A 23,202-nucleotide genomic window follows, 5' to 3' on the forward strand; every position below is an offset into this window, starting at 1 on the left:
AGATGTGGGGTAGGAGACACCATAGTTAAGTTTAGAAATGCTCGAATGCTCCAATGATTCTAAGCCAAGAGTAATCATTAATAGGAATATGTTACCTAGAAAGGAAGTCACTAGTCCTATATCCCAGGGATCTATCCTTGATCCTGAGCTGTTCAACATTTTTATCAACTACTGAGAAGAAAGCATATAAATCTATCAGATTTGAAGATGACATGAAACTATGGAGGACAGGCAAAACTTCCTAACAATTAGAACTATCTAAAAAAGAAGAAGGGGTGGTGGTTTCTCTAGCAATAGAAGTCTTCAAGAAGAGGATGAATGAGTTTTTGCCAGGGATGTTGTGACAGGTAACCACTAAATTCCTTTAAAAGTCTGAGATTTATGGATTAGAGTCCAGGGTTCTTTCCATTACAATACCATGAACTAGCTCAAGGTTTCGCCACCTGGAGGTCCCAGTAGTTGTTTGGGAAGTTAATTTATTCAATTGAATGTGGAAGCTAGTATGACTTAAATAAATGAACAACACCCCTCCCTTCTCTCTTCCAAATTCTCTCCCCTCTCCTGTTTTGCCTAGATGTAAGACTGCAGGATACAACTGTTTAAAAATCTGGGATTAGGGTCAATTAAAGGCAAGCTCAGTCCTATTGGTCGAAATTCCGGGATGTGTAAGTCCTCCAGGAATCCGGAAACTTGATAAGGAAGTGGAGACTGAGGAGAAAAAAGTGAAAGCAAAGCCAGTGAAGCCAGATCTTGAGGGGAAAAAAAAAAATAGATTGGCCGCTATTTAGCAGGCTGCATTAGTAGAAAGTCTGTGTGGAACCCAGACACAGTGCAGGAGTGAGGAGGAGAACCCGCCTTCACAAGAGATTGTGATATCCGCAGCAACATCCCTTTCTTGAGAGCGAGCGGCTCACGGGTGCTACAGTGGAAAGCTCTCTGAATCTGGAGTCAGAGGTATTTTGTTCGCATCTCTACCTGTTCATGTACCACGGTGACTCTGGGTAAGTCTCAGTTTAAAAGGAAATGGTAAGTGATGACTTCTGCTACTCCTTGCACAAAACTCCAAAGCTCCTGTCCCCAGTTTTTGTTTTTGTTTTTAAAGAAGAATCTTAGATCAATAACAACTCCTTTCTATGGCTACAGTGTTCCCCCTTCCACCTCCCCAATGGCATAAAAAGAACACCGTAAATCTAATGAGATGAAATTGAAGGTAGGGCTGCCTTTGGAGTCAGGAAAACTATGTGACCTAGGACAAGTTGTTTCATGTCTCCATGTCTGATTGTGTGTGCAATATTCCCTAAACGTTGTGCCCCACTAAAGCATTCATTTAAACAGAAGACATCAATGGAAATAAAAAGGACAAACATGAAACAGATTAGAAGATGAATATCTCAAAATTATAAAAAAAAAACAGGCTGAGTCCAAAAAGATAGGGAGAAAACACCACCCCTACCTTCTTTCCGGAGTTGGAGGAGGTATCCATAGAAGTGGAATATTGCATAAAACTTCAGATTTTTCCCCCTATGTATCCATCATTTTGATTGGATTGTCATGATCATCCCTTCATGATGCTTTCCTTCTTTTTCCTTTTAAAAATTACTGTAAGGGATTGTTTTCTGGGAGGCAGGAAAATCTAGGTGACAAAACATTAATAAAATTTATTTTTAAAAGAAACTAATCATGAGAATGATTTTTAAGATTTCCATAAAAAAAACAAATATCACCTTTTATAAGGATCCATAGCCACTGGGGACAGTTTTGAGGTTTCATTCTTCTAATAGAATGCCAATTACATAACCATTTTATAGCATCACTTTTTGTTGTAATAAAGGAATGGAGACAAAACAGACGTCTGATTGGGCAATAGCTAACAAGTTGTGATACATGCTGAAATTGAATATCAATGAACTTCCAGGAATGATAACTATGAGAAATGATAACAGAGAAGCATAGGGTGATATGAAATCATGCAAAATGAAGTAAGCAGAATCAGGAAAACAATATACATAATGACTACCACAATGTAAATAGAAAGAACAGCAACCATAAAACCTTGACTGAAAACTGTGTAATTATAAAGATCAAGCCTGGCTCTGGAAAAAGAAATCCTCCTTCCCTTCTTTGCAGAGTTTAAGCTATGGAACACTGCATATACTGTCAGACTTGGTTGATGTGCTGGTTGGTTTTCCTGAATGGATCTCTTGCTCCCTTTTATATTCTTTGTTATAAGGGATGGCTCTTTGAGGAGGAGAGGAAGGGAAGACAATAAAAACAATAGATGTTAATAAAGATTGATTTTTTTTAATTTATCTGTTGGCTACCACCTCTAGCTAGAACCTGCTTCAATAGTTTCTTATAAATAAATAAATAACTTTTTCATTCAAAAATGACCAGGAAACAAGTGATTATTTCTCGGACCAGTTTGATACCATGCCATTAACTATATATCTATGCTCTCCAATGAAAATTATTTAGAGCAAATCAAGGGCTCTTTTCTTCTTTGTCTTTATAGCAGGTCAAAGTCCAAAGGAAGTAAAACCATAATTGCCCAGGAAACTAAGGAATTGTTTGCTTGCTGATCTCCTGTGTGTTATCCATAAGCTTTGGATTCTAAACTCTGTCATTTTAGCAGTAAGGAAAACAGCCATGGGCCCATCTGTGGTCACTGCTCTTGGTCTGATATTCTGTGTGTCATGTCTGCTACTCATTTCGGCATGGAGAAAGGGCTTTGGAAAAGGCAAACTCCCACCTGGACCTACTCCTCTTCCAATTATTGGAAATCTGCTGCAATTAGATACTAAGAATATCAACAAATCCTTTTGCCAGGTAAGCATTTATAAATAGCCCGTGTATATTATATGTGTCCACATAGTTTGTTGAAATGTGGCTTACAGGGATATATAATTAGATACTTTTAGAGTCCTCCGATTCCTACCAGGAAAAGAGATAGCTACAAGACTAGCTGCTTTGCTCTCTTCATGGAAGGTGTACTGAGTTAGAATTATATCCATCCACCCCCTTAATTATTTTTAATCTAGGGAAATAGATTTAGATTCAAGTTGTGTTGCTGATTATTATTCTATAACAGAGAATAAGTGCACCAAGCTATATCCAAAGACTTACTTTACTTTTACCAAATAATAGTTATACAAAGACCATCACACAGAATAAACAACAACAAATAACCCATTTATCCAATCTAATAACAAACAGAAATCTGATTATATAGTTTAGAATATACCAGAGAAAAGATAGAGAATTAGTTCTCTTACTGAGGGAAGATATATATCTCAGTTCAAATGAGTGAGAGTCCCCCAGTTTCATCCAAGGGGAAATTCCTTGAAGTGTCTTGAAAGTCAAGTTGACCTATACAAATGGGGCTCTAAACAATGAACTATTGGGAGTTGGGAGGCAGAACTTGGATAAATGATTTTGAGGTTTTTTTTGTGGGGGTGGTATTGGTTTATTTATAATAATAATGCCCTAAGCCCTGGAGTCTAATATTAACAAGATGAAATCCATTCTTAAGTCATTTTTCACTTTCACAACCAAAGGATTATCCCTGTGGCCATATTATGAAGACAACATGCTATACCATTTGCAGCTCTCTCCCCCAATTCTTTTCAACCCAGAGAAAATGTATGGGGTGTGGAAAGTGTTTGGTGGTTAGATTATGCCCAGATGTGAATATTAAAGGGGGAGGAGCATGCCAGAAAATTTGACAGAGGAAGAAGCCAAATTGATTAAGGTACCAACTCCTCTATATGTCAGCTTCTTTCCAGAGTCTTTGTGTTCCTCCAGAGACCTCTCTCTAAAGAGAACTAGTGCCTAGCACAGAACTTGGCACAAAATATAAACTTAAGAACTGTTCGTTGAATTGAATTGAATATCTAAAATTATAATTGCATTAAGTAATGTTTAAGATCCTTTCAGCATTAAACCTATGGTCCTATGATTATGAAATACCCACCAAAGAGGAGAGCTCAATCAATTGATCTGATCAAAAATTTCTATTAAGGTCAAAGAGCTCACATCCTATGGGAGAGACAGGGAAGTAATGAGAGAGAGAGAGGGAGAGAGAGAAAGAGAGAGATAGAGAGAGAGAGACAGACAGACAGACAGACAGACAGACAGAGACAGACAGAGACAGAGACAGAGAGAAAGAAGTGAGGAAGAGAATAGATATATACCTATATAAATGTATCTGTATATATATATATCATCAATGGAAAGCAATTTCAGAAGGAAGGCCCTAACAGTGACTGGTGAAGAAGGGATGAGACTGGAAAGGAGTCCTACAGAAGGTGGGATTTGAGGTGAGTCTTAAAGGAAGCCAGGGAAGCCAGGAGGCAGAGGGAAAGAGGAGAACATCCAGGAATGGGAAAAATTACTTCAAATGCATCAAGTCAGGAAATGTACTATGAAGGATGGCAAGTAGGCCAATGCAGATGAATTGTAGCGTGTGTTTAGAGAGGCAAAGTATAAGAAGACTTAAAAGGTATAAAGGTTCAGGTTGTGAAAAGCTTTACATGCTAAATAAAGACTTTATATTTGATCTCATAGATAAAAGGGAGCCACTGAAGTATACTGAGTAAAGGGTTAATATGGGTAGACTACACTTTAGGAAAATCCCTTTAGACACTGAGAGGAGGGTAAAATGGAGTGAGGAAAGATTTGAGGCTGAGACCAATTGAGATTGCAGTCTGCTAGAGAGAACAGAAAGGAATGGAGTCAAGGGAACCTATAGAGAATTTGGTTTTGACAAGAACATCTGATTTTCAGAGACTGGGAGAAAGAAGGACAGAGTTCCAGAGATGATGTTAATGGACTTTGAGATGAAAAGAAAAGGAAAAAAAGTAGTTCATGGTAAATGAAAGGCCTACCATTTTCTTGGTAAAAAAAGAAAGTTCTCTACTTTCTCTAGCAAAAAGAAAGAAGATAGAGAGAAATGTGGAAGACAAAAAAAAAAAAAAAAGAAGAGGTCTGTGATGTAAATATCAAAAATGTTGTGATGAAGCAATTAATGAGTTAAAATTTTCCCCTATGAGACTGGCAGTGGCAATCTATGCTGTTTACCATCAAATTCACCAAATTTCCTTCTTCTCTTTTGGCAGTTGGCAAAAACCTATGGTTCAGTATTCACTCTGTACTTGGGTTCTGAGCGTGCTGTTGTGTTACATGGACATAAGGCAGTCAAGGAAGCTCTGATTGGTAATGGAGATGCATTTGCTGGCAGAGGAAGCTTCCCAATATCTGAAACCATTAACAAAGGATTGGGTATGTTCCTGTCTGATATAGGGCAAAGAATTCAGAGAAAGTTAGGGATGTGGAAAAATAGCATCCTGAAAAATTAGGAAAAAAAATTGACATAAATTCAAATAAAGCAATATTTACTAAGTGCCTGTTGAATGTCAGATGCTGTCCCAAGCATGAAAGATACAAAGCCAAAAACTAAAATAGTCCCTAATCCTCTTCAAGGAGCTTATATTCTTTCTACCAAGTAGGATGGAGATGGGAGGGGAGATTCACATAGACAAATAAATACAAAACCTATGCAAAAAGTACAAAGTAATTTGGGATTTAGAGAAAAGTGCTAGCTCCTGAAGGAATCAGGGAAGACTTTGTAGGAGGTGGCAGTGAGAGTAAATCTTATAGGAAGGTAAGGGTTTTAAGAAGTGGAGGATTAGAAGGAAAATATTCTACGCATGGGAGACAACCCATACAAAACCACAGAGACAAGAGATAGACTGTCATGTTTGAGAAACAAGAAGCCCATTTTGGTTAGACCTTATAGTGTGTGAAAGGGAATAATGGGCAGTAAAACTGGAAAAGTAGATTAGAATCAAGTTTTAAATTGCTTTAAATGCCAAGTAGAAGAAATTTTGATCCCAAAGGCAATAGGGAGCTACTGGAGCTTAGAGAAGAGGGGAGAAATCTAGTCAGATCTGGGTTTTAAGGATATTACTTTGGCAGCTGTGTGGATTTGGGATCATAAAGGAGAGTAAAGGAAGTAGGTAGAGGTTATTTTAATCCTCCAGATCAGAGGTACTAAGTGCTTGAATTAGAATGGTGGCTTTGTGAGTGAAGAGAAGATACAACATATTTTGAGAGGGTCAGACCAGACAAGACTTGATGATTGTTTGGATAGGGATGGGGTGAATCAGAAAGAAAAGGAACAAGCATTTATTAGGCACCTATGTGCCAGGCATTATGCCAAGTGCTTGAAAAATATTATCTCATTTGATCCTCACAACAACCCTGGGAGCTCCGTGATAATCTCCTCATTTTTGTAGTTGAGGAAACTGGGGCAAACAGAGATTATGTATCTTGCGCAGGGTCACACCCTGTCATTTTCCCAGGTTGGATTTGAACTGGTCTTCTGACTCTAGGCCCACTGCTCTATCCACACTACCACCTAGTTGCCAGAAGAGTGGAGAGTGAGGAATTAAGAACTGATTCAAGGATTGTAAACCTGGGAAAATAACATAAAAGGACGGTGGTGCCCTCAACAGAAATAAGAAAGGAATAGGTTTGTAGTAGAAGATAATTGAATTCTGTTTGGACATTTTTAGTTTCAGATGTTTATGAGATATTTAAGAGGAGATATCTAGCAAATAACTGTTGATGTGGGTCTGAGCTCAGGAGAGAGCCTGAGGGCTAGATATGTAGCTCTGGAAATCAGCTGCATTAAGATCACAGATCATTGAGTTTAGGAGAGCTAATGAGATCACTAATAAAGGAGAGAAAAAAAAAAAAAAGGGAAAAGGGCTTGGGACAAAGCCATGAAATATACTCACAGAGTTGAGATAGGTATCCATATCAGTCTCCTCCATCCATTCTATATGTTTTGGGTCTACCAGGAACTTATCTACTGACAATCCAACCAATGTTTTCTGCTATCTCTTGTCCATGGAGATAGCATGAAACCCTTGTAAAAATTCAGTTATACAATGTGAAGAGTATTCCTTTTATCCACAAATCTGGTAACCCACAAAATATAAAAAACAAGTTTCCTTTCTTTGATCCCAGTACAGTCTGAGAAGATTAGGACTTTAACCTTCCTCAAAAGGCATCAAAATCCTCTTGGTCCTCTGATCCAAAAGATGCAGAAATAGAGAAATAAGACTAGTGTTTTCCAAACCTATTCTAAGGCCTTTAATGACAACCTAAATCCATTTTGGACTTAAGCTTGTTGGCCTCTTCTCAGCAGAAGGAGGATGAGGTTGTAGGGCTGCTCAAGGTGACCGTGGTGGTAGATGAGTCTGGTGTGGGACATAAGGAATGGGGCAAACAATGATGAGAGAGAAGGAAACAATCTCCTAGAACCAGGAATATGGGCCACAAGCTCGTTAGTATGGACTCTGAGGGGCAGAGGAAGCTATTGAAACTAGAGGTGATTTTATTCACATTTGCTAGAGTTGGTCTATATTTTCTTATCCATTTACCTTACTCTCAGAATTCAGTGCAAGAACATTTTTTCTATTCTCTCTTTATGCCCTCTTATAGGACTGCTTTTCAGTAATGGAGAGAGATGGAAGCAAATCCGTCGCTTCTCCCTCATGACACTGAGGAATTTTGGTATGGGGAAGAGGAGCATCGAGGAGCAAGTCCAAGAAGAAGCAAAGTGCCTGGTCGAGGCATTAAAAAACACGAATGGTTGGTATCTGCTAACTTTTCATCATTAATATTAACAAATCTTGTTTCTCTAATGACTCATACAGACCAAGGCTGGATCCAAAGGACTTACTGTAATCAACACCCACCCTGGGTGTGTAACTTTTTCAACTCTTCTCCTTTAAATCCTGTAGTATTCTCTGGAAGCTCTGGAGGGTGGAGGCTAGGGAGGAGGCAGTCACAGTGCAAAAAGCACTTGTAAAGTTCACAATGAATTTCTAGGGGGGGCGGAATGTGGTGGGAAGTCAGTAGACAAGCATTGATTAAATATGCCTACTATGTTCTAGGTACTTTGCTAAATTAAAAATATCACCCTTCTGGCCCTGCAAAATGTCTTTGCTCTTGAGAGCACACATTTTAATTGGGAGATAACATAACTTACCTTGAATTCTAGGCATTAATGATTTTTCCCTTAACTACAAAGAGAGAGCATGTGTATTTTGGGGATGGGAAGTTCCAGAGCACTGTTTAATGCTACATTTTGATCTTAATCAATGAAATGATCTGCTCTAGAATATTTTGTAAGGAGCCAATTTCCTAAAATATTAGAATATTATCATCACATCTGAAGTTTAGAACATGTGCATACATCATGACCTTCATCCTTTTATAGGTTGGGATTTGTGTGGTTTATAGAAGCTGATTATTTTCTGCTAGGTACAATGCTCTTCATTTCCATAGCTGCCACCTGGTGCAGAATGGTATGCAGTAATGTTCATATTCCAGTATTACCTCCTTGTGAACAAATCAGAAGTTTTAAAATATTCCCCTTGCCCTCAAAAAATATCTTTGGTCTTAGTTATGTTCATAGTAAAAAAGAAAAGTGCTCATTTTGAAGTCGGAGAATCTGAATTCCAATCATCTGATCTCCTCTATTTAAAATAGGGGCAAGTAGATGGTGCTGTGTCTAGAGCACCAGCTCTGGAACCAAGAAGACTCATCTTTATGAGTTCAAATCTGGCCTAAGACACTTATTTGCATTGTGTCCCTGGGCAAATCACTTAACTCTGTTTGCCTCTTTTCTCCTTTGTAAAATAAGCTGGGGAAAGAAATGGCAAACCACTCCAGTATCTTTGCCAAGAAAACCTCAAATGGGTCATGAAAAGTCAGACAGAACTGAACCAAAATAACAACAAAATTTTAATGTGATCTGGGATGAATTAGCAACCTCTTTGGGCTTCTCTCTCTGTAAAGTACTGAATAGCACTAGATATTCTCTAAGTTCCTCTGCATCTCTAAGTCTCATGATCCTATGAAATGACACACTGGATATCTGTATTCTTCTCTGTTGGTTGAATACAATCTCTTGAAAGTCCACAAGGTGGAGATGCTTCTACATGAAAAGAGACCTCTAGGAATTGGTGTCAAGCAGCTTCTCCACTTCCCACACTGAAGGACATTACTGGGGGAACTTGAAGTAGTTTCTGCTTCAGGTAAACCCTGGACTAAATGACCACAATCTTGCTCTAGAAAATGCCAGCAATACACTTTTCTGTATACAATTCTTTGAAACAAAATATTATTTCTGTTAATATGCACTTTCCTAACAGAGTCACTATGAAATAACCTATAAAATGTAGTGCACAAAATAAAATTGGCAACATGGAAAACCTTTTTTCTTGCTGGTAATTCCCTAAAATTATATGATCTTTTGTGCTAAATCAATTTTAAAAATCTATTTCGGATGATATTCACTTTTTATAATACAAGAAATCCATAGTGCCATAAAGATTGTTCATCAAAAAAAATTCTGTAACACTAAAACATTGTTTAACCTGAATCTTACCTTCTACTGTCAGATGGCAGTGTGACGACATTGTACTATATACTATACTTCTGTAAATCTTTCTTCCTTGGCTGCCCCCAGAAAACCTTTAGTTGCAGATACCAGGGCTGGCAAAACACCAAATCTGGCAAGTCAGCAGACACCAAGACTGGCAAGATCTCAACATTATCTAAGAGTCCAAAGGACTATTACCATGCTTAAGAGGCATAATTAAATACAAAACTTGAATTTTAAAGACAAACATTGAAAATGCAATAAAAGCACAGGGAACTCTTTACAATGATAGGGCAAACAAGACTGGTGAAGTACATACCTAATAGGACTGTGCTTAGCTGCAAATGTGCATGATTGCCAATTGAAAAGTGAAAAAAGGTTGCAAATAAAATGCCAATATTTGAAGTTGCAAAAGCTGACCATGTGAATGTTGAGAGTTGACTATATCTATATATCCAGTCTCCTCCCTAAACTCCAGTTCCATATCACCAACTGTCTGGATTTCCCATAGGTAAACTCTTAACGTGTTTAAAACAAAACTCATCATCCCTCCCCTCATAAAAACAAACAAACAAAAAAAACATGCCTTCTCTGAACTTCCCTATTTTCAGATACTCAAGTTTAGTGTCATTTGTGACTCTTCAGTCTCCCTTACCCCTCATATACAATCAGTTACCAAGTCTTATTGATTGTACCCTCGTAATCTATAAATATAGCTCACATATGTCTCATCTCATTATTACTTTACTTTTGATTCTTGTTACCTCTCATGTGGTCTACTGCAATAACCTCTTAATTAATAGCTCCCCTTCAAATTTCTCTCCACCCTAATCTATCCTGCATGTAGCTGCCAAAATGATTTTCTGCAAGCAGAGATAGGACCTTGGGATTTCTTCCTATCCAGTAAACTCCAATGGCTCCCCATTACCTCTAGAATCAAAAGTAAACTCCTCTGTATATCGTTAAGAGATATTTACAACCTTGGCCCTTGCTATTCTAATTTTCTTGCGCTTTCCTCTTTTTCACATCCTTTATTATCTAGCCATTCTGTCCTTCTTTCTCTTCTTCACAGACAAGGCTACTCTTCACTTCCACCTCTAAGAGAATCCTTGACTTTCTTCAAGATTCAACTCACATGCTTCCTTCATCAAGAGGTCTTTCCATCCCTCCTAATACCAGCTATTAATGTCTTCTCAGATTTTTCTTGTTGTTCAGTCATTTCAATTGTGTCCAACTCTTTGTGACAGTATTTGGAGTTTTATTGGCAATGATACTGGAATAGTTTGCCATTTTCTTCTCCAGCCCATTTTATAGATGAGTGAACTGAGGCAAATAGGGTTGAGTGACTTTCCAAGGGTCACATGGCTAGTAAGGGTCTGAAGCAAGATTTGAACTCAGAAAGATGAGTCTTTCTAACTTCAGACCTGGCACTCTATCCATTGTGCCACCTAGCTGCCCTCTAAGACGATCTTTCACCATGTGTATATATGCATTTATATGCATATAAATATGTTATGTGTGCCTATTTGTGTCCTCAATTGTCTCCTACACTCATAAGCACCTTGAAAGCATGGACTTTTAAAATAATATTTCTTTGTATCCCATTGGGTCTTGTATAAATAGAACTTCTGTACCTTTGAACTACATCTTCCAGCATCCCTTTCGTGTGCTTGTGTATTGTTTATAAGTTTGCTGTAACTCTGCTCTGGCTCTCTTTTCCTGCATGGGAAAGCTGGATTTGCTCAGGCTTTAATTTTGTCTTTTTAGTTTCTTTTACTTCAAGTTATTATTAATAAATCTTGTTAAATATAATACTCAGAGTATTTAGATATTAATTTTTAATCTTATAGACTTTACAGATCTGGATTATTTTCATTGATAAAATCAATCTAGTAGCAACTAATGTCACCTGATAATTAAACTTATAAAGTGCTTATAACTCTAACAGCATCAGCTAAAATATAATCTACATTGGCTAGAAGTCTCAGCAAAATACTCAAGGGGCAATTACTACTAAAATAAGCAAACCTTCTCTTATAGTTTCAATGAAAATTAATTCTAACCTAATACTAAAGTTTGTCTCTATCTTCATCTTTCCCATTCCTTAGGATTGCCTTGTGACCCCACATTCATCTTTGGGTGTGCTCCCTGCAATGTCATCTGCTCAGTTGTTTTCCAGAAACGTTTTGAATATCAAGACAAGAAATTTCTAACTTTAATGGAGTATTTAAATGAAAACCTCCAAATTCTCAGCTCCCCATGGATACAGGTATGGTCAAATTCTTACTCCCATTTTACATATCAGAAAATTGAGGATGACCAAAGGTAAGTGATTTGACTGAGTCCAACTGCTTAAGTGTTTGAGGTCATAGTAGAACCCAAGTCATTCTGACTTCAAGTCCAGTGCTCTATTCACTACTCCAATAAAGTATTAAGGAAGTTCTCGGAGGCAGAGATTGGAACTTAAAATCATTTTACAAGTTGGGGTAAATGAAAAGAAAGGTGGCTATTTTGCGAAAGGAGTTTGTCCCTTTCTTCATCCCAGCGACTTCTTACTCAGTCCATTTTCTCTTCTGAATGTATGATTTGTTCTCCTTTTTAGATCTACAATCTTTTCCCATCTCTAATCCATCATCTCCCAGGAATTCATCATAAAGCAATTAAAAACTTTTGTGCACTGAATGATTTCGTTTTGGAGAGGGTAAAGGAGCATCAAGAAACCCTGGACCCTAATGACCCTCGGGACTTCATTGACTGTTTCCTGATGAAAATGGAGCAGGTAGAGTTGGGAGCAACAAATCTGCTGTTCAGATATCATGGATTATCTGCCTCCTGTATAGGGAGCTAGGGAAGCATTCTTCCCAATGGCACTCACACACACACGTGCAAATAACAGCAAATGAGTATTGATTCAATCTAGAACAGGGGTTTTTAGCCTTTATGTTCTGTGGACCCCTTTGGCAGTCTGGTAAAGTCTGAAGACGCCTTCCTTAAAATCATATTTTTAAAAAAATTGAAGGAAATACTAAATTTCAGATTGAAACTAATGAAAATACAAATCTAATGTTTTCCCATTTAAATTTCACAAACCCCTTGACATAATCTATCTCAAGAAACATTTACATCACTTAGTCAACAAATATTTGTTAAATGCTAATTTTGTGCCTGTGGAAATAAGGAAATACAAAACCAATTTGTGCCCACAAGGAGTTTGCATTCAGATGAGGGAGATGGGGGAGGAATAGGTATGTACAAGATTGAACACACACACACACACACACACACACACACATATAAAGCAGATGGAGATTGAAGACAACCTAGCAAGATCCTGGTAACTGTGAAAGATACCATGATAGATTTAGATTTAAGAAACCCAACAGGATCCCTCTTACCAGAATGTAATGGAGCATCTTTGCGCCCAAGACCAGTGCCACCAATTGGGCTCTGTGTAAGCAACACCCAAACTACTTTTGGATGTGGGACAGTGATGAATTGATACTTTTTTTATATCAGAAGAAAGAAACTCAGTTTTGTGGGTAGAGACCTGGGGATACCATCAAGCCATTCTTGAGGAAGCTTCCATCAGAAAAAGGAAATATACTATGTGGAAGCCCCAGTTTAATTAATTACTATTGCTAACTAGGTGCTAAAGTCATAGTTTGCTTTGCCCTTATCTTCCAAAAAACCTTCCCAGGACAGACATGTACCTACCTATCTACCTACCTACCCTCCTACTTACCTACACACACACACACACACACACACACACACACACACACACACTCACACACAGGTATATATAGATATTTGTAAGAATACATACACACATATGTGTATATTTATATCTATCTAATCTATCTCTATCTCTATGCACATATAGTCATGGAGATAACATTCCTAAAAAATGACTCAAAAGTAAAAATCTTGAATGATGAGGGATTGAACCTAAGGGAAATAAAGTAGTTTCCCACAACCACCAAAAACTGTAATCTTTCACTAGAGATTGTTGAAAATATGCTTTTCAGCATTCAATTCTTGATAAAAAAAATTAGTTTTGATAACATGCTCCTTTTCTAGCAGAGTAACCATGAAATAACCTTTAAAAAATGGCACACAAAATGAAATCAGGAGCATGTAAAAATTTTTTCTCACTAGCAATTTCCCAAGAATCCTGTGACCTTTTGTGCTAACATCTCAATAAAACTTTTCATAACACACAAAATCTATAGTACCATGAATACTGTACAGTGAATACAAATCTTAGAAGTAAGACATTTTAAAATGTGAATCTTACCTTCCACTGTCAAATGGCAGTGTGAGGGCATTGCATGTATACTATACTGCTATAAATATTTCTACCTTGGTCACCTTCTGAAAACCAAGGAAGAGGCTGCTGGAACTTAATATATAAATTTTGGAGTGGAGACTAAAGGAAGACTTGAAGCCATTCATATGCACATATCCAACACACACAGGTATCCTTAAAATAATGTTAGAGTTGGCAGAGGAATCATGCAGCACAATCCCTTTATTTTGGAGGAGAAAATGGAGATGCAGAGGAGGGAGAATGTCCAAGGTCCTAAAGGAAGTCTCATTCATCTTTTACTGAAATTGAGGCTGTGATGAGGTGGAGTCCAGTGCCCAAATTTCATAGATTTATAGACTGTTTGAGCTGGAAAAATTAACTTAGAGATCAACTCCAAATTACAGAAAAGAAACCAGAGACCTAAAGATAGTGTCAGCTTAGGGGTTAGAACCCAACTCTCTTAACTGAGCCTAAGACTTTTTTGGCCAACCTGTTGGTATTTGATCTTCTGAGATATGACCAAGGATCACTCAGGAGCAATGATAATAAAAAATAATAAGCATTTATATAGTACTTACTTTCTGCCAGGCACTATGCTAAGCACTTTATACCTAGTATCTCATTTGATCCTCACAATCACTCAAGGGGTAACTGCTATTATTATCTCCATTTCCTAAATGAGGAAACTGAGGCAAAGAAGTTAAGTGACTTGCCAGGGTCTCGTAGCTAAAAAGTGTCTGAGGCCAGATTTAAACTGTTTTCCTGACTCCAAGGCTGGCTCTCCATCCTCTATGACACGCTGCCTCTCCTACCAAATTTTAATGAGGATCAAGTAAGATGAAGCATTTGAAAGTACCTCATATGCAGCATTAAATAAATGTCATCATTTTACTCCAAATTTAATAAGATGCTTAATACTATTTACCTAATTTTCTCACTAAATATTTGAGGAGGGAGAGGAGACTATGGAATATCTGGATTAGCCAAGTTAACTGCCTATTTAACATCTCCCTGCTCCATTCCATTTTGTGTAGCTCAGATCTAATTTGATTAATAGATTTTTCAACTAATTGTGTCAAATCTTTCCTAGGAAAAGCAAAATCCAAAATCTGAATTTATCATTGAGAACTTGGTCTCTACCACTATTGATCTCTTTGGAGCAGGAACAGAGACAACTAGCACCACCCTGAGATATGGCTTCCTGCTTCTGCTGAAGCACCCTCAGATAGTAGGTAAGTGGACAGATAATATATAGAATGAAATTGAGAATAAAAGTTGGGAGGAAAGAGGCTCATGGCCAGTCCTGTGCAGACTCTGCATGGAAAAATTTTATTGACATTTAACAACTTTAATTGTAGTTATTGTGTCTTCAAGTGCATCCCCTGCCTATCCATCCCACCACTTTGTTGACTGGTAAAGAACTAAATTATGATTTTTTTGAAAATAAAGGGATGAGGGGATCCAGGACTGTGGTTTCATTAGTATGAGGCACTTCATAGGCACAAATGTAGATTAGAAACTCATTTATAATTTATAGTGAGAGAGAGTTACCTGGTACTCTGAGATGTTATGTGACTTGTCCAGGGCCATATAGCCAGTATGTGTCAGAAGCAAGACTTGAATTTAGAATTCAAGGACCAGCCTTCTTTTTTACTATGCCTTGTGCTATTTACCTATTATACTATACACACGTATATATATGTACATAACCATATATGTTTGTGTGTGTATTATACTATACCTATGCTATTAATTTCATGAGTTGTTCCTATTGTGATTATTCATTATTTCTTATAAATAAGATGTAATTCTCACCAATAAGATTACAATCTCATAGATGAGATCTGTACATACACAGTTATTCCTCTTATGATTACTCATTAGTATCTACAAATCAGATGCAAATTTCACCCACGAAAAGCTTAAAATCTCATAGATACATATCTATATATAGATTTACATGGGAAAAACTCTGAAATAAGGTACTAGATGATGACTGAGTTCTACAAAGTGTGAGGTCAAAGGAGGGAGATCATTTCTGTGGAAGAGGAAATCATGCAAGGCTTGGCGAAGGCATTGAACTTAGATATAAATAGAATTTCAACAGGCAGAGATGAAGCCAAGGGAAGATAGAAGAGAAGGTTGGAGGGCATCTCAGGTAGAGGCAATGAAATAGCCTAAGAACAAAGACAATATTTGGGATAGGTAGTATTTCATTTTCATAGTCACAGAATCTCAGAGTTGGTAGGGATCTTGGAGGTCAGCACTTCAACCAAGTGATCCTCCAACTTTTGCTTTAAGGCTACCTTTTGAAGCAGACTACTCTATTTTTATATGCCTCTGGTTGTTGGAAAGGTTTGTTTCTTTCTTTATTTTTCCCACTTGTCTTCTGAAGCCATGCTAAACAAATCTTTTTCTCCGAATTTGTTTACGTAATATTGGATTTTAAAAATTATACTGAGCTGACATCCAAGAACTCTAACTTTTTCTCTACTTATTTAGGCCTTCCTTTACTTCTTCTTGTAGATAATATATTTTATTGGTAGGTTGAACCACCTGTTTCTCAGATATTCAGCTCTTATCACATTCATTCTATTAGAGTTAAAATAAAAGAACTGAAAAGAACACTGAAATAAAACTAAGTGCAATGGAATAGTAACAACCAGTTTCATCTCGAGGAGTAATGAAGAAATGCACCTTCTTTTAGTGGAAACACTAGAGGCTATTGGTTTGGAATGCTTCATATGCTCTTGGTTTTGATTAAATTTTTCCTTGTTTTGGGGGCAGCTGGGTGGCTCAGTGGATTGAGAGCCAGCCCTAGAGATGGGAGGTTCTAGGTTTAAATCTGGCCTCAGACACTTCCTTGCTGTATTGGCTCACAGTATTGACTCCAAGACGGAAGGTAAGGGTTTAGGAAAAAAAAATTGTTCCTTGTTTCAAAGGAAAACCCACTGGGTGGTAGTGGAGAAGTATATCTGAAAATGACTGTGATATTAAAACAAAGGTATCCATGAAATCTAAGATATATGTTACATAATAAGAATATTTAGCCCTTGGGTTCTTCCGTAAGTGAGATAAGGAGGACCAGTAAGACAAGGAATCCTAGGTTTGCTTTGGCTAGGTTTATCCTCTCCACCCTCATCAGTAGAACTCAGAGTAACTGGATGATTCAGCATGGCTTTGCCACCATAGTCTAGAAAGAACTAGAATATCTGAATTCTCAGATACCCAGATGTGTGGATAAATGACTTGAATCCTCTGAATTTGATAACATTAAGTTCTGTCACAGGTCTAGCCCCACTGCCTTAGGACTTCCTTACCCAAGTGCTGTTTATCCTGTTTTTGTCCAAGGACAACTTGAGATCTGGGCTCTGAGGAGGAGAGAGTTATAAGGACTTCCCATGGACTCTTGACTGGCCCAAAAGACTGAAATGTAACTCTTAATTTTCTCATGAAGGGGTAGATTCAGTAGCATTTTATTTCTTATTTAACTCTAGGTGAGAGATCAGAGAAATTGAGAGTGATGTCATAACTCTCTCCACTTTTTACATAAATTCTTATTCCTGTGTTGACAGACAAAATCCGTGAAGAAATTGACCGAGTGATTGGCCAAAACCGAAGTCCCTGCATGAAAGACAGAAGCAGAATGCCTTACACCGATGCTGTGATCCATGAAGTTCAGAGATACATCGACCTTGTCCCCACCAGCCTGCCTCATGCAGTCACACAAGACATTCAGTTCAGGCAATACCTCATCCCCAAGGTAGGAGGTGTTTCTCATGCTGGGTATGATAAAAAGAGGAGAAACAAAACTAGCACCAAATGATTGGGGAGTTTCAGTAGAATCAGCAAAGGGGGACACCTTTCCTTCCTGAAGCAAACATAATCTTTGTGCCTTTTCTGGCAGTTGTCTGAGGTCCCAGCAGCTACTCCGTCTGCAGTCCCATTGCTATGATACTTCTTTACTGGGCTTACCTTCCCTTTCAATCACATCAGGGATGTGGGATGAATTGCCCATACAGCTGGCACATCTGAAACCATGGTTGGGGTGTCCTAGGTACCACCACTGCCGTGCACTGAATTGTTTTTGCCTTTAATGAAATGATTTCTAATTACAGCTCCAACATCTACACTCCTTCCAAGAAAATTATTGAATCATAGGATTATAACAGAGAGGTCATCTTGTTAAACCTGCACCCCCAGACAAAAGCTTCTTTAGCCTCTGCTTAAACATATCCACTGAGAGTATATTTACCACCAAACGAGGCAGCCCATTCTACTTCTGAAGGTCTAATTGTCAAAATTCTCATTAGACTTATATAAATGGACATTCCGAACCTTTGGACTTCATCCCTCAGAAGTCCCTCATATAAGTTCTGAGGCTCTACCTCGCTTGCTCTCTTCTTTCACAACTGGGCTGGGTTAGCACCTTTTTAGCTAGCTTTTTTTAAAACTTTAGTTATTATTAATAAACTTTAAAAAATATAATACTTAGTTCTTGTATATTAATTTTAAAACCTACAGACTACAGTGCCTGACATATAGGAGGCACTTTATAAATATTTATTGAATTGAATTGAGTAGAAATCTCCTTCCTTGTAACTCCTACTCATTAGTCATGGTTTTGCCCTCTAGGGGCCAACAATCTATCTCTCTACACACTGATTCTGGGGCCACTTGGTATGATGTAATGAGCTGACATGAATCTGGGAGTCAGGACACTAGGGTTCTAGTCTTGGCCTCAACCAATTCTGGCTCCTGGTTTGCTTTTTTATAAATGTGAGAAAGGAAGAAGACAAGGGGAAGATTGGACTAGATGATTTCTATGGTTCTTTCAAGCTCTAGCATTCCAGGGCTTGTATTTTATTATTTGAATTATCTGTCTCTTTTCTTTCCAGGGCACAACCATAATACCATTACTGACTTCTGTTCTGTATGACAATGAAGAGTTCCCCAATCCAGACCAGTTTGACCCAGGCCATTTCCTGGATGAAAGTGGCAACTTTAAGAAAAGCGACTATTTTGTACCTTTTTCAATAGGCAAGACAAGTTTTTCAAAATTTTTGTATCTGCGTTATCTTAGACAACCTGGCTTCCAATCCAAGTGCTGCTATTTAATCCCTGTGTGACCTTGAGTAAATTCCTTGACATCTCTGAGCTTCAGTTTCATCAAATGTCAAATGATGGTTTAGTCTAGTTGATCTCTAAGATCCCCTTTCCCCTCCAAATCTTAGGAATAAGACAAGTATAATTTCTTATCCTTCCACTATTTCTCGGGCTATAAGTTATCATCTGAAGTGATACTAGGGGTGGGAGCCTATTTTCAGCAATGTTTCCTTAGAGTTGTACAAAATCAATGGGACTTTGGGCAGTTGCCACAGTTTTTTTAAAAGGCAGGAAGAGCTGAGAACCAATGGCTACTGTGTCTTCTCTCCAGATCTGTCATTAATGCCTCCAAAGGACTGAAAACTGTCCTGCGAGGGTTCCTTAGCCAGGAGCTTCTCTCAGGCATAGTTTTCTGAGCATTTCTGCCTAAAGGGCATACCCTGGTACCTCAGCAAGCTGAGGAAGATGGTGGAGTTATCTCAATGGCCCATTGCTTAGGCACTACCTACCAAAGGTCCTCTCTTAGTGACTTTACAATATCACAGACATTTTCGTGATTTAGAACATCAAAATGATTCATGACTGTTAGGTGAGTCTGAAGGGCATTCTAAGAGACCTTGCTACCATTCCACTTATATACTTCTGCCACTAAGGCTCTGTCTGAGCTTATCCAGTGTCACACTCATTGCTCCTTTGGAGTATCTAGGGACCCAGCTTGGAGCCTTTTTCCCAATTGCCCACACTGACATGATCTTCCATTGGAACAGAAGAACAGATTAAAATCTTGCCCTTATCGTTTGAGTTCCCATTCCAGGATGAACCCATTGACAACAAGATAAGTACTAGCAAGGATTGGCAAGTCTATGATCTCCTGGATGACCACAATCCTTCCCTTTGGAAGCTGTTCCCTTTGTTTCAGTGAAGACCCATGTAGCCAGTACCACCAGGGAGGGTAGTGATGCCCTCACCATCTTCTTAGTAAAAAGTGAAAGGAGAATTTTGTTAAATGCCTACTATGGCTAAATGGGTCAGTGGACAGAGCACTGAGCCTGGAGTCAGGAAGCTCTGAGTTCAAATCTTATCTCAGAAGTTTACCAGCTCTGTGACCCTGGGCAAATTTACTTAACCTGTTTGCCTCAGTTTCTTCATGTATAAAATAGGGAGAATAATAGCACCTACCTCTCACAGTTTTTATGAGTATCAAATCAGATAATAATTGTACAGTGCTTAGCAAAATACTTGGTTTATAGTAAGCACCCTATAAATGTTAATTATTATTATTAAAAAAGAAAAACAAGTTTAAAAGATAATTTTATTCATTAAAAATCAAATAGGAAACAAATATATAGTTAGAATTGAAGGTAGACTATTTCAGTTCGAGACCTACCCTCTCTGCATTCACCTCTAAGGAATAGCCAGTGAGATGAGTTCCTATACTAGGAAGGGGAAAAATGGAAACTCTGCAGAAGTGACTGAGAACCCAAGACTTGGGCTAGAGTCTAGCAGAGAGTTTTAGAGGCAGCTCCCTGAGCTGCATTTTTAAGGACACTTTCCTACTGCTTAATAATTCAGATTAGAAAGGAAATGGGATGATAACAGGCCAATAGCTGGACATGTTCTAAGCAAGGGGCAGGAAGCAGGTCCCAGAACTATGTTGTCTGTCCAAAAGTGTGACTGAATGGGACCAAAGGGGAAATGTTCACTATTCTTGGTTCAGATCTTTCTCCTCTAAAGGCATAAATAATAGCCTTGCACCTGATTAGTGGGGCTGGAGTGGGTTGCTCTGCCCTTGTCCTGAGACAGTGAACCCTTTCCTCTGTGTTTAAAGTCCAAGACCTTACTCTGGCATGGGAGAGATTAATTTAGGGAATGTAACTAGAAAGGTCTCCTCTCCTATTTGAGCATAGGCTGGGTTTTCAGAAGGGAACATGATGGAATGTGAATTGTCAGCCAGGGACTGAATTAACCAAAAAAAAAAAAAAAAGGGTTTTGTTGTTTGCAAGCAAGACCCAGAGAATAAGGATAGATGTACCAGTTGGTGTCCTTAGACCAGAAAATGCACCCAGCCTTCACTCCAGTGTCAATGGCATGGAATGCAACTTTGTGTGGTATATAACAACAATAACAGTAATAACAACAATAATAATAGCTGACATTTATGTAGCACTTTTAGATTTGCAAAGAACTTTATAAATATATCATTTTATCCTCACAACCTTGGGAGCTGAGTGCTATTTTTATTCCCATTATACACGAGAAGATACTGAAGCAGCCAGAGGTTAAGTGATTCTGCCAGGGTCATAGGTAGTAAATGTCTGAGATAGATTTTGAACCCAGCTTTTCTACTCCTGGTCCAGAGCCTGATCCACTGAAAGGTTGGATTTAGAGGCAGAAAGACCCATGTTCAAATCCTGCCTTTGCTATGTGATCCTGGGCAAGTCACTTAACCTCTATCAGCCTCAGTTTCTTCATCTACAAAATGAGGTTAATAATAGCACCTACATTGCAGGGTTGTTCTGAGGATCAAATGAGATGACGAATATAAATTGCTTTATAGATCCTAAAGTGCTATATAGTTAACTATAGTTAGAACAGTGATAGGATGCCTAGAAATAGTGTCTTAGATGACTTTCAAGTCTATACTTATCATTTCCATTTGTCTCTTTCAGGAAAACGGGCATGTGTTGGTGAGAGCCTGGCTCAGATGGAGTTGTTCCTCTTTTTTACCACCATCTTACAAAATTTTACCTTGAAGCCTCTTGTTGACCCAAAAGATATTGATGTCACTCCAATTTCCAATGGGTTTAACCATGTGCCGCCCTATTATGAGCTCTCCTTCCTACCTTCCCAGAACGTGTAAAGGACTTCCTCACCACTATGTCCTTCACACATTGTACTCATTCTCTTGCCTGGCATTCAAAATTCCCTTACTTGGCCTGAAATGTACTTTTCCAGCCTGATTTCTATCTATTCCCTTTTACCTTAATCAAAATAGATTATAAGCCTTCTCCCCAACACCACCCAGGCTTCCCACCACAATGTTTTTGCTCTTGTCCATTATTCCTTGGCTATTTTCTCCAACTCCTCATCCCTCCAATTTGAAATACTTCCTCGAAGACCAGTTCAGACACCATGTCCCTATGAATTCTTTAGTATTTATGGTCTGTACTCTACAATAAACATTTCATTTTATACTAATTTTGTCTTCCTTGTTTTGATTTCAGAAATATTAGTGTTATCTCTTGAGAAGAGAGATGGCACCAAAGAGAGTCCAGAACCTAAAATAGGTAATTAATTACATTATGGTCTACAAAATGTCCATAGTATACATATTTAAAACATTGTTTTATGATAAATTCTTTCAGGTTAAATTACATGCCTTGGTCATCAACTAGTTTCAATAAAATTTGGGTATCAGAGGGGGAAGACAGATCAGTAAAGAAGAGTGGTCTGCCATAGCTTACCTGGCCATAACTCTAATTACCTTCTTGCTTTCTTATAGTGGAAAGAGTACTAACTTTGAACTCAATGCATTTAAATCCCAGATCTGTTTTTTTACTGTCCATGAGGCTTAGGCAAATCACTTTGCATCTATGGAGCTCAGTTTACTTATTTGTAAAATGAGAAGATTGCATTCAGGGTGTCTTTACTGGGGATCTATGAACTTGGAGTTTTTAAGAAATATTTTTATAAGTGTATTTCAATTTAATTGAAATCTTATATATTTTATTTAATTAAAAGTGGAGTGAATCTCAGAATTTTAGATCTAGAATGATGTTCCAAAACTAGTGCTGGGAAGATGTCTGCAGAGTAGAAGCAGGGCTCTATAACTCTCCTCACTACTGACCGCCAGCATATCTCCAAAGGACAAAAAACCAAATCCAGATGAAAGAAGGGGCTTCACAATAGGGCACGATATCAAAGGTACGTGGGATTTGGGAACTTCCACGCTATAAGGGGGGGAAATAGCTCCCACCAAAACTCAAGCTGATCAACCTTCCCCCACCCCACCCACAGTATCAGAATCAAAGGCTGTGAACCAGAGTTAGAGTAAGCACGGGAACAAAATCTAGCTCCTTGGAAGCTAACTGGCACCACTAGGAGTTTGCCTCTGAGAGCAGCAAAACCTGAGACCCCAGAAGACTGGAGAGCTCAGACCTTAGACATGGGAGTGGGGCTGAGAGAGGCAGTGGCAGCAAGCTCAGACTCAGGGGAAAACCTCAGGTGGAGGAGCAAGTGTGGGCCAATTTCTGGGCTCTGGGCAGCCGGCTAGGACCATGGGGGCTTAACCCTAAAAACAGATAGACCAGAGACCCCAGGAGACTGGAGAGCT

The 23,202-nt window shown here is 38.4% G+C and overlaps 1 protein-coding gene across 1 annotated transcript; it reads left to right on the plus strand.

The window, feature by feature from the left end:
• The first annotated feature begins 590 nt into the window (after window positions 1-590).
• Window positions 591-22,067, plus strand: LOC123238235 (cytochrome P450 2C19-like). Its single transcript, XM_044665723.1, has 10 exons — window positions 591-1,001; window positions 2,513-2,826; window positions 5,115-5,277; window positions 7,507-7,656; window positions 11,563-11,723; window positions 12,057-12,233; window positions 14,854-14,995; window positions 17,339-17,526; window positions 18,662-18,803; window positions 21,539-22,067. Exons 2-10 carry the CDS (start codon window positions 2,647-2,649, stop codon window positions 21,727-21,729), a joined length of 1,494 nt encoding a protein of 497 aa, XP_044521658.1. The 5' UTR covers window positions 591-1,001; window positions 2,513-2,646; the 3' UTR covers window positions 21,730-22,067.
• The last annotated feature ends 1,135 nt before the right edge of the window (window positions 22,068-23,202 follow it).

The sequence above is a fragment of the Gracilinanus agilis genome, chromosome 2 (assembly GCF_016433145.1).
Source record: "Gracilinanus agilis isolate LMUSP501 chromosome 2, AgileGrace, whole genome shotgun sequence".
Lineage (NCBI taxonomy): Eukaryota > Metazoa > Chordata > Mammalia > Didelphimorphia > Didelphidae > Gracilinanus > Gracilinanus agilis.

Excerpts from the sequence above, each read along its gene's own strand:
- LOC123238235 (XM_044665723.1), top strand. The coding sequence starts at position 2,647 with ATGGGCCCATCTGTGGTCACTGCTCTTGGTCTGATATTCTGTGTGTCA. Across the intron at positions 14,996-17,338 it reads GAAGCACCCTCAGATAGTAG|ACAAAATCCGTGAAGAAATT; the intron begins GTAAGTGGACAG and ends CTGTGTTGACAG. Across the intron at positions 17,527-18,661 it reads GGCAATACCTCATCCCCAAG|GGCACAACCATAATACCATT; the intron begins GTAGGAGGTGTT and ends TTTTCTTTCCAG.